Source organism: Arvicanthis niloticus, chromosome 5 (genome assembly GCF_011762505.2).
Source record: "Arvicanthis niloticus isolate mArvNil1 chromosome 5, mArvNil1.pat.X, whole genome shotgun sequence".
Classification (NCBI taxonomy): domain Eukaryota; kingdom Metazoa; phylum Chordata; class Mammalia; order Rodentia; family Muridae; genus Arvicanthis; species Arvicanthis niloticus.
Window position 1 is genome coordinate 11593924 of NC_047662.1, and position 13744 is coordinate 11607667.

The 13744-nt window shown below is 47.5% G+C and overlaps 1 protein-coding gene across 2 annotated transcripts in view; it reads left to right on the plus strand.

Annotated features, from left to right (window-relative positions):
* The first annotated feature begins 874 nt into the window (after positions 1-874).
* Positions 875-13744, plus strand: part of Pdpn (podoplanin) — a 32019-nt gene continuing 19149 nt past the window's right edge. Inside the window, exon 1 of one of the 2 annotated variants that reach the window (XM_034503452.2) lies at positions 875-1225. In XM_034503452.2, the coding sequence (XP_034359343.1) occupies positions 1159-1225 (67 nt within the window). In that variant the 5' untranslated portion in view covers positions 875-1158. The remainder of the gene's footprint in view (positions 1226-13744) is intronic. The other variant, XM_034503451.2, reaches the window with a different exon arrangement.

The window sequence follows — 13744 nt, forward strand, 5'->3', positions numbered from 1 at the left end:
ACAGGTTAGAACGGACTAATGAACATTTCTCTTGCTAATACCCATTCCCTGAGAGCAAGGAAGGATTGTTTAAATCAAGAGACAGGGGATTACCAGTTAAACCCTAGGATTAAAATAGGAGAGCTGAACTCTTAGTTCCAGGTGAGTGGCCTCTAGTCAGATGACACAGCTGCTCCCGTCTCCAGGTGAAGCCACAATATCCCAGTATCGGGAGGTGTCACGTGCTCTGCCTTTCAAATCTGTATAACTCAGTAGGGCCAAGCACCCTTCAAGGTCAGGCACCCCAATTGGACAAGTACCTCACAAGGCCAAGTATTGCGATGGGGACCAGTTGTGGGAGGACAGGCACCATCCATCCATCCACGTGTCTGTCTTGGATGAGGACTCAATTAATTAACAGGAGGCCCGCCTCAGACTCACCCAAACAACGGCGGTTTTCCTCAAACCATCAGATTCAGTATTTACCAAAAAAAAAAAAAAAAAAAAAAAAAAAAAAAAATAGAAAGAAAGAAAAAAAAGAAAGAAAGAAAGAAAAGAAAATCCAGTGCGTCATTTAAAACCCTAAAACCAGCCGCACATGCTACTGTGAGTCTCCCTTCTGCCCACTAACAAGGAAACCTAAGTTGTGTGCTTTGCCCTTCAAAACAGAATAGTAAATATAGTAGAAAGATAAATAAAAATTGTAAAACAGAACTGTTTATTGCATATGGCCCCCCCTTTCTCCTGTAGTGGAACAAAGTCAAAGCTTTTTTTTCTCTCTCTCTCTCTCTCTCTTTTTTGGCCTGGGCTGGGCCCCAGTGGCTGAGGCCCTGTAACTTTAAACCTGGCCTGAGGTCATCTTGTGATGCTGGCCAAACAGAGTTCGGGGGCGGTCCTAGATCTCCGGGACCACCTGACGCCCACCCGCTCCCGCCTCGGGACGGGAGACATAAATGCCGACTGTGCGGAGAAGTTGCCAGCTGCCAAGTTTGCAGTGTTTGCTGTCTCTGTGAGTCGAGAAATCCCGGGCACTCTCTGTCTCCGGGACTTTTGCTCACCGCTTCCAGCCTCCTCCCGAGCTCTTCCCGGCTGGGCCTGAAGCTTCGAAGTATTTTTTTTTCCTTCATCTTTTCACAACCCACAAAAACCACTAGCTGCTGAGGCTCCAACGAGATCAAGATGTGGACCGCGCCAGTGTTGTTCTGGGTTTTGGGGAGCGTTTGGTTCTGGGTCTCTGCGCAGGGAGGTAAGCGCCATGCGTGATTGGCAACGGGCACTTGCTGGTGGAGATGGAGGGAGGAGGCGGGGGATGCTTGGGCCTGGGATCTGAGAGTGCCGGGGAGAGCGGTGGGGCAGCTTAGATGGGGCTAAGTCCTCAGGAACAGCCCAGTGGGTGTGGCGATAGGAGCCGAGATCCACAGGTGGTAGGGGTACAGAATGGCCCTTACCACCACCACCACCACCCCGCCCCGGGGTTGGGGGGGGCGCCTAATGGTACGGGATGGGAGGGTGACGCCAAGGGCGACTGGACTGACCCAAAAAGCAGTGCGTTAGAGGAATGGTCTCTGAAAAAGAGAAACAGAAAGAACATAGGTTGGAAGTCGGGGGTCACACCCCTGGCTGGGTACAGACCTGAAGAGGCTTCGCTAATTAGGATGGTAGCTGGAAGGGGCGGTGGAACAGCTTGAATCGCAGGCTGCTATCTTTCTAGCATCCTTGTCTCTGCCTCTTTCCTTCTTCCTCCCTTCACCACACCCCTGCACTGGATAGGGATGGAACCCAGGGCGTCCAGCCTGCTAGAACGCCACAGAACTGTACCTCCTAACCTGGAGGGTTGTTGTGAGCACCGAAGTGCGTGTTTGAGGCCATGTATTGAGCTTGGCCAAGGACTCGGTGGCTGAATTACTCTTAATAAAAGACCAACGGAGCCTGAGGATGTAGCTCAGTTGGCAGAGTCCTGCCTTTGCATGCGAGATGCTCTCATATTCCTTCCCCAGTAAGGTACAAAAACCAGTGTAGTGGTGCTCAACTGTGTGGTGTCTGCACTGGGGAAGTGGAGGCAGAAGGATGAAAGGTTTCAAGGTTATCCTGGGGCATAAAGGAGTTTGAAACCAGCCCAAGCTTTAAGACCCTGACTAGAAATAAGCAGACTGATGGGACCACCATCAGGTCCTCCTCTTTCTGGTGTTATGTATGGCTGGGAATCTGGGACCGTTACCCGTTATTTGATTTCTTGCCTTGGTGTTTCAAGTTGTGTCTGTTTGCCTGGTGGAATCTAAGGTCTAAACCTTGATGGGGGTGGGGGGGGGGGGGGGGGACGGAAACATCATCTGACAGTAGCAGTTGCTCGCCAAATACCGATTGAAGGCTAGTGGTCTTCAGAGATGGAGGACTGTCCTTCCTGGTGAAGGAGTGGTCTGTGTGAGATGGGTGGGCCTAGCCTAGGCTTCTATAATTCTCCACAGACAACACCTACCTAGTGTTAGGGAAATTATATAGAGTGCATTGGGTGGGGTTGTCTGCTTCAAAGAGACGAAGCTATTCTTTAGGGTGCTCAGGGCTATTCCTGGCAGTCCTATCTTTGAAACTTCTCCTTGCGCTAGGATATATATACAGTTCTGTATTTCAGTTCCATTTCCGTCGTGGCCAGACAGTGTGTGTTAAGAACATGACTTTTCACTCACCAGTGCAAAGTGAGGGGAGGCACCCACCCCAAACCACATCCTAGGAAAGCCAGAGGCTGACTAACTAACATCCACCAATGGCAAGGGTAGGCTGCAACGATCTTAAGCCAGCTCCCAAAGTGCTCCTAAAATGTAGCTTGTGTTTGGTCTTGTAAACGTCATCACTCAGTTATACTAGAAACTGTACAGCTGAAGAAAGAGACTTGGTAAAGGGGTGTCCAGAGGGATGGCCATGTGGCCAGTTGTATGCAGGCTGCTCCGCAGCCAGATTGAGCCTGTAGGGTTTTTGTCTGAGAATAATGAATATGGATGAGTAACTCTATTGAGTTAGGCTATTACTGGAGCACCAGACCAGGGGTGATTGTGGTATGCTAATTCTTCTATTAGAGTCATGTGCCATACTGATTTGGTGTTATAATCCAACCCCCTTTGCAGTCTCCAAGGGGTTAGTGGATTCTAACAGGCCTGTTGTCCTCACATCTGGCGTCTTCCCCAATTGCCAGACCCCACCCTCACTCCGAACTTTCATCCAAAGCCGGTACCCTAGGACTTGCCCGTTAGCAATCGCTTTTTTATACGACTCTACGAGCTGCTGCTTGTAGCTAACACATGTGTGCTCTTCCGGGACCCGTTTGAGCAGGATTCATCATGTGGCAAAGAAATCATCCTGTGATTTCCCTGAAGTTCTTGCCAGTTTCGGGGGCCCTGGAATCCTCACAAATTGCTGAGGGTTTATGTTGCTGAGGAGGCCTTGAATAAAGCTGGTTCTGTTAGAGGTTCTGTGGGGGAAGCCGGGGCTTATGATCCCAAGTTCAGAAGAGGGAAACACATTTAAAGATGTGTGTGCAGCGGCAGAAGGCTGAGGGGATAGCCACGACCAACAAGACAAAACTCTGCCCACCATTGACTCTGTGTTGGTACATGGACAGACCCAAGTGACGGGAGAATGGCCCTGACTGAGTGGGCGGGACACCACCTCCTTGCCTTCACATCCCCCACCACATTCTAGGAATGTCACAGTTTACCTCATTTAATTCCCAACCACTCCCGTAAATTATACCCGATTATCTCGGAAGCTGCTGAGACTGTGATTCAGAAACAAAGTCAAGCTTTTATACTTAAAAAAAAAAAAAGACTGAACTTGATATTGAAGGTGAACTTCACTTTCAGTCCCTTACACATAAATAAAAAAAAAATTCTCTAAGACGTAAGATCTTTGAGTTACACACTCCCCTGTACTAGAATAATTTGGCATGGGGCATTAAAATAGATTGCCTTAGTTCATCCTGCTTGCAGGCACTGAACCTCTCCCAAGAGGGTGTGGCAGGCAGGTTGTTGGGTGCAGGAAAGCACCTAGCCCACAGTATGCTCCGCCATCCTTGCCAACCAAGAATGAACCTGTGCTCTGGATTGCACTGGCTTATCTGAATTTTTGTCATATTTCTGGCTTCTGAGAGCGGGCGTTCCAGGTTACAGCTTGTTGGAAGTATTTTGGGGGAGGCCAAGGAGGAAGCAAACTCAAATACCAGTTTGGCCAGGAACCCTGCAGAGGATTCCCCAGCCGAACCCATCTCCCAAGGAAGCTCTGATATCCTGAAATCTCTCAGGAAAGAAGCCTGTGTGGTCTTGTTAGAAGAAGAGGGACCAGTGATTTGGGGGGAGGTTGAGATAAGAGGTTGCTTGTAGGATTCCTGTGGGGTACAAAACAGATAAAGCTCCCCTTGCCTGCAATTTTAAGTACTTTCTCAACAGAGTTCTTGAAGTGTGTGTGTGTATCAAGTGTATCTCTTTCTCTCTCTCTCTCTCTTTTTTTTTTTTTTTTTTTTTTTTTTGGTTTTTTGAGACAGGGTTTCACTGTGTAGCCCTGGCTGTCCTAGAACTCACTCTGTAGACCAGGCTGGCCTCGAACTCAGAAATCCACCTGCCTCTGCCTCCCAAGTGCTGGGATTAAAGGCGTGCACTACCCCTGCTCGGCTCAATTACTGTGCGCCATATTTTTTGAGACTCTCACTGAAGCTGGAGCTCACCAGTTGCTAGGCTTAGACTGAGCAGTTGCTTTTAGGGATCTGGTTGCCTCAGTTGAGGTAACAGATGCGCACCACTGTGCCCTGCTTCATGTGAGTTTGGGGGCTGGAGCTCAGATGCTCGTGTTTGTGTGGACAACATTTCACTGACAACCATCTTTACAGCCCCTGGAATGTTCTGGGAAAGCAAAGTTGATTAGGCTTTTCATCCAAGGTCTAGTGTAGGATAGAGCCAGGTTAGGAAACAGCTGACATTCCACCAGGTTCATGCGGGGCAGGAAATGGAGGTGCCTGTTTCCGCCCACATGTCTAACCACAGCGCCTGGCTGTCCATCACCCCAGATGGCTCATGGCCAACCAGGTGATGGGAAACTCTTGAACATCAACAGAAAGAGTAGACCAGGGTTGGGGAGACATCTGTGCCAGCATGGGAACCTGAGTTTGGTTCCCAGAACCCATGTAAAAAATGCTGGCCTACTGTAGTGAGGCTTTTTGTAATCTAAATGCTAGGAATGCTGTATCCCCAGGCTCTCCGACCAGCCTGTCTAGCCCAATCAGCAAGCCCCCAGCCATTGAGATACCCAAGGGACAGCCACGAGTGCCTGGGGAGTAATATCTAAAGTTATCATTTGAACACGCGCGCGCGCACACACACACACACACACACACACACACACACACAAACACACAGAGAGGGAGAAAGGGAGAGGGGTATGCCTGCATCTGTGTCTGGTGTGGAGTCTTTGCCTGGGAGAACAGTCTGTATTTGGCGATGAGTCAGGCTTAACTTAAGAGGGAGGCTTTCGACCTTGGGCAAACTGATCACTTAGGTGGAGAAACAGAAGACAATCATGGTTGAGGCAAGGCGAAGTGGATGTAGTTTCAAAAGCAAAAACCTCTCCAGAACGGACAGACAGTTGCCTTTTCAGATGAAGATGTGCTTGTGGCTTCTAATCGGAGGGCCAAAAATGGCAGAAGTGCCTGGAGAGGTAGGGGCGGATCAACCGGTGCCACACAGACAGCCCCTGCTATGTTGGCAGGGTGCAGGGCCAGAGGAGGATGCTGCCAGCAGGGTATTTCCCAGAGTCCATAAGGGAGAATAAAAGAGCAAATTAGCAAAGCCGTGAGCCAGAGGAGTGCCCACCCAGGGGAGAAAGGACTTAGCTTGCCTGGTATCGCTAGCAAAGGAGAGACAAGTAACAACAGCGTTTGTTGACACGAAAGCTGCCCTGCCCAAGGAATTTGCTTATTTGACAAATATTTATTGAGCCCTTGCAGTGGGTTCAGGCATTGGAGCATGGCGTTATCGTGCTTTGAGCTCCTACCGGGAAGTCCTATCTTGGCAGCCTTAGGGATTCTGACCTCAGTTAGGGTGGGTCCCTGAGAACTAGAGATCTTTAATCCTTCAATCTGGAAACACACATTCCATCCAACGCTTTTGTTCTTCAGAAGACCAGGCATCTCTGGGACCCTTTTTAATTGGGAAAAGCCTGTCACGGGGAGCAAATGGGTACATGAAGTGGAGAAAAGTGTGTCTCATTTTGTGTGGGGGTGGGGGAGGACAGAGGAAAATCTCTATCTTGTCAGACTTGGTTTTTCTTTTAAGGTTTTTTTTGTTTTTTGTTTTTTGTTTTTAAATTATGTGTGTTCATACCTGTCTGTGTCGGGGTATGTGCACATGAGTGAGAGCAGGTGCCCACAGAAGCCAGAAGAGACTGATCCCCTCAGGAGATGGACTTACTGAGAATCCTGAGCAGTCCAAAGTGTGTGCTGGGAACCAGGGCTGCTTGGGAAGTGTAGTGCAAGCTCTCAACCCCTGAGCTATGTCTCCAGCCCTCTACCTGCTTTCTTTGAGACAGGCTCTCCTCTCTCACAGGTCTGGACCTTGTTGGGTGCTCCTAGGCTGAGTGGCCAGCCAGCCCTACAAGGCCACCTTGTTCTTTCCTCTTCCTTAGCACACAAAAGCACACACCATCACACCCAGTCTTTTTTACATGGTTCTGGGGACCACACACCATCACACCCTGTCTTTTTTACATAGTTTTGGGGACCACACACCATCACACCCAGTCTTTTTTACATAGTTCTGGGGATCCAACAGGTTTCCCTCTGTGGCGATTTGAATGTGAATGGCCATTTATTTGAATGATTGGCCCACAGTTGGTGGAACTGTTGGGGAAGAATTGGGAGACATGTTGTCAGAGGGGTGGGTGGACTTTGAGGTTTCAGAAGCCACACCATTCTGTGTGTGTGTGTGTGTGTGTGTGTGTGTGTGTGTGTGTCTGTCTGTCTGTCTGTCTGTCTGACTGTCTCTCCCTTTCTTTTTCTCTCTTCCTCTCCATCTCTCCCAGTCTCCTCCTACTTAAGGATTAGATACAAGCTCTCAGCTATTGCTCCATTGCTGCCTGCCTGCTGCCATGCTTCCCACCATGATGAATGGTCATGGGTCTCTGAACTGTAAGCCCCAAATAAACTCTTTCTTCTATAGATTGTTGCTCTGGTGGTGGTTGACTTCACAGCAATAGAAAAGTACTAAGGTAGCATGCTTGCAAGGCAAGTACTTTACTGGCTGAACCATCTCCCCAGACTCCTGTGTCTCACTCTTAATATCCCTTGGTTCCTAGCATCTTGTGAGATCAACTCATAGAAAACCGCCTGACCTGAGCCTATCACTCCAAAATAAGATTGAATGGGAAGCTGTAAAGCCACACCCTAGATTCCAAATGGGAGAGGCTAACAGCAACAACTATGTTGTAACTTTTACCATTGGCTGAGCTAGCTCACAGCACAACTAAAAGGTAGGAACCATTTACAACTAATAAATGAGTTAGGTTCAAACAAAGCCAGTCAACAGGCAACAGTGGCTTTGAACTTAAGCATTGTAGTATGTCGAGAGCACCCATTCTGGGCACACATCCCTAGCCACTTATCTAAATGGCCACCAGTGTTTTCAGCCACTACCCCAGCGCCATGGCTGGCTCCCCACTGCCATGCTCCCTGGGATGATAGCAATGGATTCTAAGCCTCTGAAGTTGTGAGCCCCTAAATTAACTGCGTCCTTTTATAAGTTGCTTTGGTCATGGTGTTTTGTCACAGAGATAGAAAAGTAACCAAGACAGAGGGGGGAAAGAGGATGGTTGTCAGGTACAGGTTGTAACTCACAGGCATGAGTTCTAGTGTACCGGTAGCTCAGCTGGATAGCTATGATCAACAACACACAAGTGTGTGTGTGTTGATCCAGCCAGTGGAGAGGACGTGGAGTGTTCCTGACACAAGTGATATGGGTTTGAGGTGATGGAAGCTAGCAGTCAGTCCAGGCTGATTGTTACATACAGTAGGAAGTATTGAAACATTGTATTGTATCCTGTGTTTGTTTTTGTTGTTTTAAAGTGTTGTATCCCAATTTTTTTTTAAAAAAAAGAATTTCATTCATGAGTACTGTGTTCACATTATTTCCACTTTCCCTCGTTTGAGTGTGTGTGTGTGTGTGTATACCAGGAAAGTACATCAGATACCCTGAACTGGAGTTATAGGAGGTTGTGAGTCACCTGACGGGGCACTGAGAAGTAAAACTGGTCCCTTTAGAAAAGAATCAAGTACTCTTAGTTGCTGAGCCATTTCCCCGGACCCCCCACACCCTGTTTTTGTTGTTTTTGTTTACTTTTGTTTTTTGAAACAAGGTCTTAAACATTCAGACTGGCCTCAAATTCACTTTGCAGCTAACTGATGACCTTAGACCCCTGATTTTCCTGCCTTCGTCTCCTGAGTGCTGGATTGCAGGTGTATGCCACTGTGGCCAGTTTATGAGGTGCTAGGCATGGAATCTGGGGTTTTGTACAGGCAAGGCAAGCATGCTACCAACCGAGACAGGTCCCCAGCCTGAATCGTTCTTGAATTTAAAAACAAATGTCTAGACCCTTGTTCATGTCTTTCTGTTACCATTCTGATGAGTAGGGAGTATCTCGATAGATCTGACTTATCTTTCCTTTCCCTAATGACAAATAAACTTGAACATTGAATATCTCAGGCTGAATATCTTGGAATTGTTCAAATCCTTGGCTGTTTTAAATTGAGATGTCTTCAGGTATATTTTGCTCTTTTTTTTTGTCAAGTAAGAAAATAAAGTTATTATCTAATACACACACTTATGAGAAGAAGAGGGACCTGGGGCTGGAGTTGTTTTAAAAGACTTATATCAAGTGATTATGAATAGATAAATTGTTTGCACATTGCACATACATACATCTTAAATGTGTGAATGCTGAGGCTGGAGAGATGGCTCAGCAGTTAAGAGCACTGACTACTCTTCCAGAGGTCCTGAGTTCAACTCCCAGCAACCACATGGTGGCTCACAACCATCTGCAATGGGATTTGATGCCCTCTTGTGTCTGAAGACAGCAACAGTGTATTCATATACATAAAATTAACAATTCTTTTTAAAATTTTTGAGTATGAAGACGTTCCTGTGAATTTCACTTCAATAAAAGAAGTAATTTTTTTTTTTTTAAATGGATGTTTTTTAATTCTTGGTTAAAATCATACTTTAACAATTTTAGATACTGGCCTGGCGGTGGTGGCGCACGCCTTTAATCCCAGCACTTGGGAGGCAGAGGCAGAGGCAGGCGGATTTCTGAGTTTGAAGCCAGCCTGGTCTACATAGTGAGTTCCAGGACAGCCAGGGCTACACAGAGAAACCCTGTCTCGAAAAAAAAAAAAAAAAAAAAATTAGATACTGGACAAGCACTTGGGAGGAAAAGAGCAAGCATTCTCTGAGTTCAAAGTCAGCCTGGTCTGGTCTACATAGTGAGTGTCAAGTCAGCCAGGACAACATAGTAAGACCCAGTCTCAAAAAACAAACAACAACAATAATGTGAGAGAGAGAGAGGGGGGAATTTTTATATTCTAGACTATTATTGGATAGCTAAAGACATTCTTCCCCTCTATGAATTGGGTTTTCTTGTTATTTTATGTTATAGTGTTCATTAGAGCACAACTCTTTAAGAGCATGAAGTCTGGTCTGTCTCTCTCTCTCTCTCTCTCTCTCTCTCTCTCTCTCTCTCTCTCTCTCTCTTTGGTTTTTTGAGACAGGGTTTCTCTGCATAAGCCTGGCTGTCCTGGAACTCACTCTGTAGACCAGGCTGGCCTCAAACTCAGGAATCAGCCTGCCTCTGCCTCCCAAGTGCTGGGATTAAAGGCATCCACCACCACTGCCTGGTAATCTGTCTCCTTTTCTGTTCATGCTGTTGGTGGTATCAGCGTTGGAAGTTACTGCTACCCCGAGCTAGAAAGATTGACTCTTACATCTAATGGTTTAATTCTGACAGTCAGGCTTTGATACCTTTGCAGTGAACTTTTGTGTGAGCCATGAAACAGTGACCTGGCTCCATGCTTTACCATATGGATCTTCAGTTGTTCTAGAACCTTCTGGGATGAAAAGATAACTCTTCCCCCACTAAATTATTATGGTGCTTTTGCCCTAAATCAACTGTTCATGAGCATAAAGATTTATGTCTGGACTCTCCACTCTATTCCATTGGTCTATATGCTTGCCCTCATGCAAAATCTGCAAGTCATTTGTAATAATGTTTCTCCATTGCTGGAAATTAAAACACAGGCCAGCCGCATGCTCTGTCAGTAAGCTCTGCTCCAAGCCTGTTTGTATTTTATCATTTTCCTGAGATAGGGCTCTCTCCATGCTCCATACGCTGGCCTTGAATTCCTGGGCTTATGAGATGTTCCTGCTGGGCCCACAGGATAATCAGCCTTGATTTCTGCAGCTTTGTTTCACGTTTTGAAATCAGAATACGTGAGGCCTTCCTACCTTGTCCTTTATCAGAATTGGCGGGATTGTAGCTCAGTGGTAGGCCATTTGCCTGAGTAGAAGCATCTGGTCAGACTATAGTCGCCATCTGTCAGGATGAAGAGCATGAATTCGATATTATCCAAACCGTTTGGTAAGAAAGGCAATTGAAGTGTGGGGTGGGAGAGATGGCTGAGCAATTGAGAGCACTTCCTGCTTTTACAGATGACCGGGTTCACACCTGACCTTCCGGTTTGGGACCTGATGTCCTCTTCTGATGTCCAACAGCACCAGGCACATGTATAGTAGTCACTGCCTACATGAGTGCAAGCAAACACTCATGTACTTGAAATAAGAATGAATCTACTTTAAAAGACTCACCACTATGTTCAGATACCTGATTAAAAGCAACTTAGGAGAGGAAGGATTTATTCGGGATCTTGGTTTGAGTGTCCAACACAGGACAGGAGTGAGGTAGCCAGCCACACAGGGAGCAGAGAGAGAGAGGGAGAGTGGGGGAGGAAGGGAAGGAAGTGCACAGTTACTTCCTCCTTTGCCTTTTTTATTCAGTCTGGACCTGTCACCTACAGATGCTGCCAGCTTCATTCAAAGCACATCTTCTCTCCTGGGCTACACCTCTCTATAAACAGACATACCCACAAATATGTCTTCTACTTGACTTTACACACACACACACATTCATTATCTGTGGAAATCAGATGGGGTAGATGAGAGTCTAGGAATGAATTGCTGAGCACGGAAGATGCTTGCATCTCTGTGTTAGCCTATGAGGTGATGGAAGTTATCGCTATCCATCAAGATACATCTCGTGGGCATGTAGAAGCCAGCATGCTGAGAGGGTCTGAGCCGTAAGCCTGGGGATGGGGCTGGATGCTTGAGTTTCCCGTGTGCAAGACAAGGAGAGAAAGACAGCAAGGGAAGTTCTGAAGAGACCCTTCTAGCCAATAGCAGCTTTAAATTTTTCATCTACCTAGGGCTAAGACGGAAGTTCAGTCACAGATGGTTGCCTAGCACCTACAAGGCCCTGGGTTTGACTCCCCAGCACTCTGAAAACAAAAACAAGATCATCCTAAAGCAGCATGAAAATCTCCCAAGTTGCAAACCAGGCTGAGGACCAAGGCCAAGCCCAGCCGCATTCTTCACATTGCCGAAGGCGTCCCTGTGCTCACAGCTGGGCTGTCTGCATGGCAGGTCGGATCTGAAGGGGCTCAGCTTCCACGCTTTCGAAATCCCAGCCACTCAGCTGAGGGCCCTGAGTAATCAGAGCTCAGACTCTTGCTCAGTTCCCGCAGTCTTGCTCAGTTCCCGGCAGAAGGCAAGGGCTTTCCACCCCGCTATGATGTGATATTTAGGGCAGCACCCCTTCAACGTCCTATGAGCTTGCCACTCTTCCCTAAAAGGTGGACTCCAGCTCCTGCTGAGTTCCAGAAAACAAATTCTTAGGAGGTATGATTCCTGCCCACAGAACTGAGAATTCATTTCCCCTTTTACAGGAAAACCGTCAGCTGTTAGTCAAGAGCAAAAAAAAAAAAAGTCTCCCCGAATTGAGTAATTATGATGAAAGATGGGTTCAGCTGTTCCTGTCTCACTGCTGAGGGGTTTAGGGTGAGTGGAACCCTGATTCACTTCCTGGAGCCCCCAAAACGTGTAGCTATCATTCACCTACTCATCCTGTGTCCTCAGGCTGTAAGGATGACTGGGCAGGAACTCAGCAGGACGGCAGGTTGCTTAAAAGGAGGTTCTAAAACCTCGCAGGGAAGAAACAGTGAATGGCCTAGTGTGGCCAAACACTGGGCTCATTCATGGAGACATTTCCTCCTGTCTTCCCTGTAGAGAGAGGGGCTTTGCCCTGGGCAGTGGGTGAAGGTTGGGGTGGGCAGCCACTATATCAGCTTGAAGCATCCATGGTCAGCAGTGTACCCAGCTTTGTCCTTAAAGTATAGAGGCTCGTGGCTGGGGAGATGGCTGTGTTGGTAAAATGTTTGTCTCGCAGTCATGAGAACCTAAGTTCAGTCTCCAGCACCCACACAAAAAGCCAGGCATGGTGGCAAATGCTTGCAAACTTAGTGCTGGGGAGACAGAGAAAGGAGGATTCCTTGGGTGTTGTTCAGTAGCCGGCCAAATGGGCATAACTGGCAAGCTCCAGGTCCTAGAGAGAACAAAAGAAAACAAGGTGGGCAGTTTCTAGGAAGTGTGCCTGACGGGCTGGAGACATGGCTTAGCCGTTAAGAGCACTGACTGCTCTTCCTGAGGTCCTGAGTTCAATTCCCGACACCCACATGGTGGCTCACAACCATCTGTAATTGGATCTGATGCCCTCTTCTGTGTCTGAAGACAGCAATAGTGTACTCATACATAAGATAAATAAATAAAGGATAAATAAATAAATAAATAAATATTAAAAAAAAAAAAGAAAGAAAGTGTGCCTGAGGTTGACCATTGGCCTCCACATACATGTGCACACATGCTCACACACCTGTCCCTACATGTGCTCACATGTTCAGACACATGTGACAGGACATGGACGGGGTGGAGGGGGAGAAATAGGAGGGATGCGGGGTTGGTGGAGCCTTCAAGGAGTAAGGCAAGAGTGATCCAGGGACATAGCAGTTAAGAGTGGGCTTTACACTCTGATGGATCCTGACCCCTCACCTGCCATTGCCACCTGCTCACTGAGCTGACAGCCCCCTAACTCTCTACCTCACCGTCCTCCTGAAAAGTGGGGGTGGTACTTGTTGCAGGACTTTGGGGAAACACAGGGCAGTTTTAGGTTTTATTTTTATTTTTTTTCTTGGTTTTTCGAGACAGGGTTTCTCTGTGTAGTCCTGGCTGTCCTGGAACTCACTCTGTAGACCAGGCTGGCCTTGAACTCAGAAATCCACCTGCCTCTGCCTCCCAAGTGCTGGGATTAAAGGTGTGCACCACCACCGCCTGGCCAGTTTTAGGTTTTAATCATTCTTACCCCCTGGACAGTTCTGATCCCTTCTGAGGGAGAGGAGGTGGGTATGCTTGGGTGGCCTGGAGTATCCCTGTCCCTTCCGCCTGCCCAGTGACTTACTGATTTCTAGCTGTCAGAGTGAAAATGGGAGTCCTTAATAGCCATTGGTCTGCTGCTGCCTATTCTGTTTTCTCTCTCCTCTTCCTCCTCCTCCTCCTCTTCCTCCTCCTCTTCCTCTTCCTCTTCCTTCTCTTTAGCAGAATCTTCCTGGAGCTCAGGAATATGCCATACTCAGGAA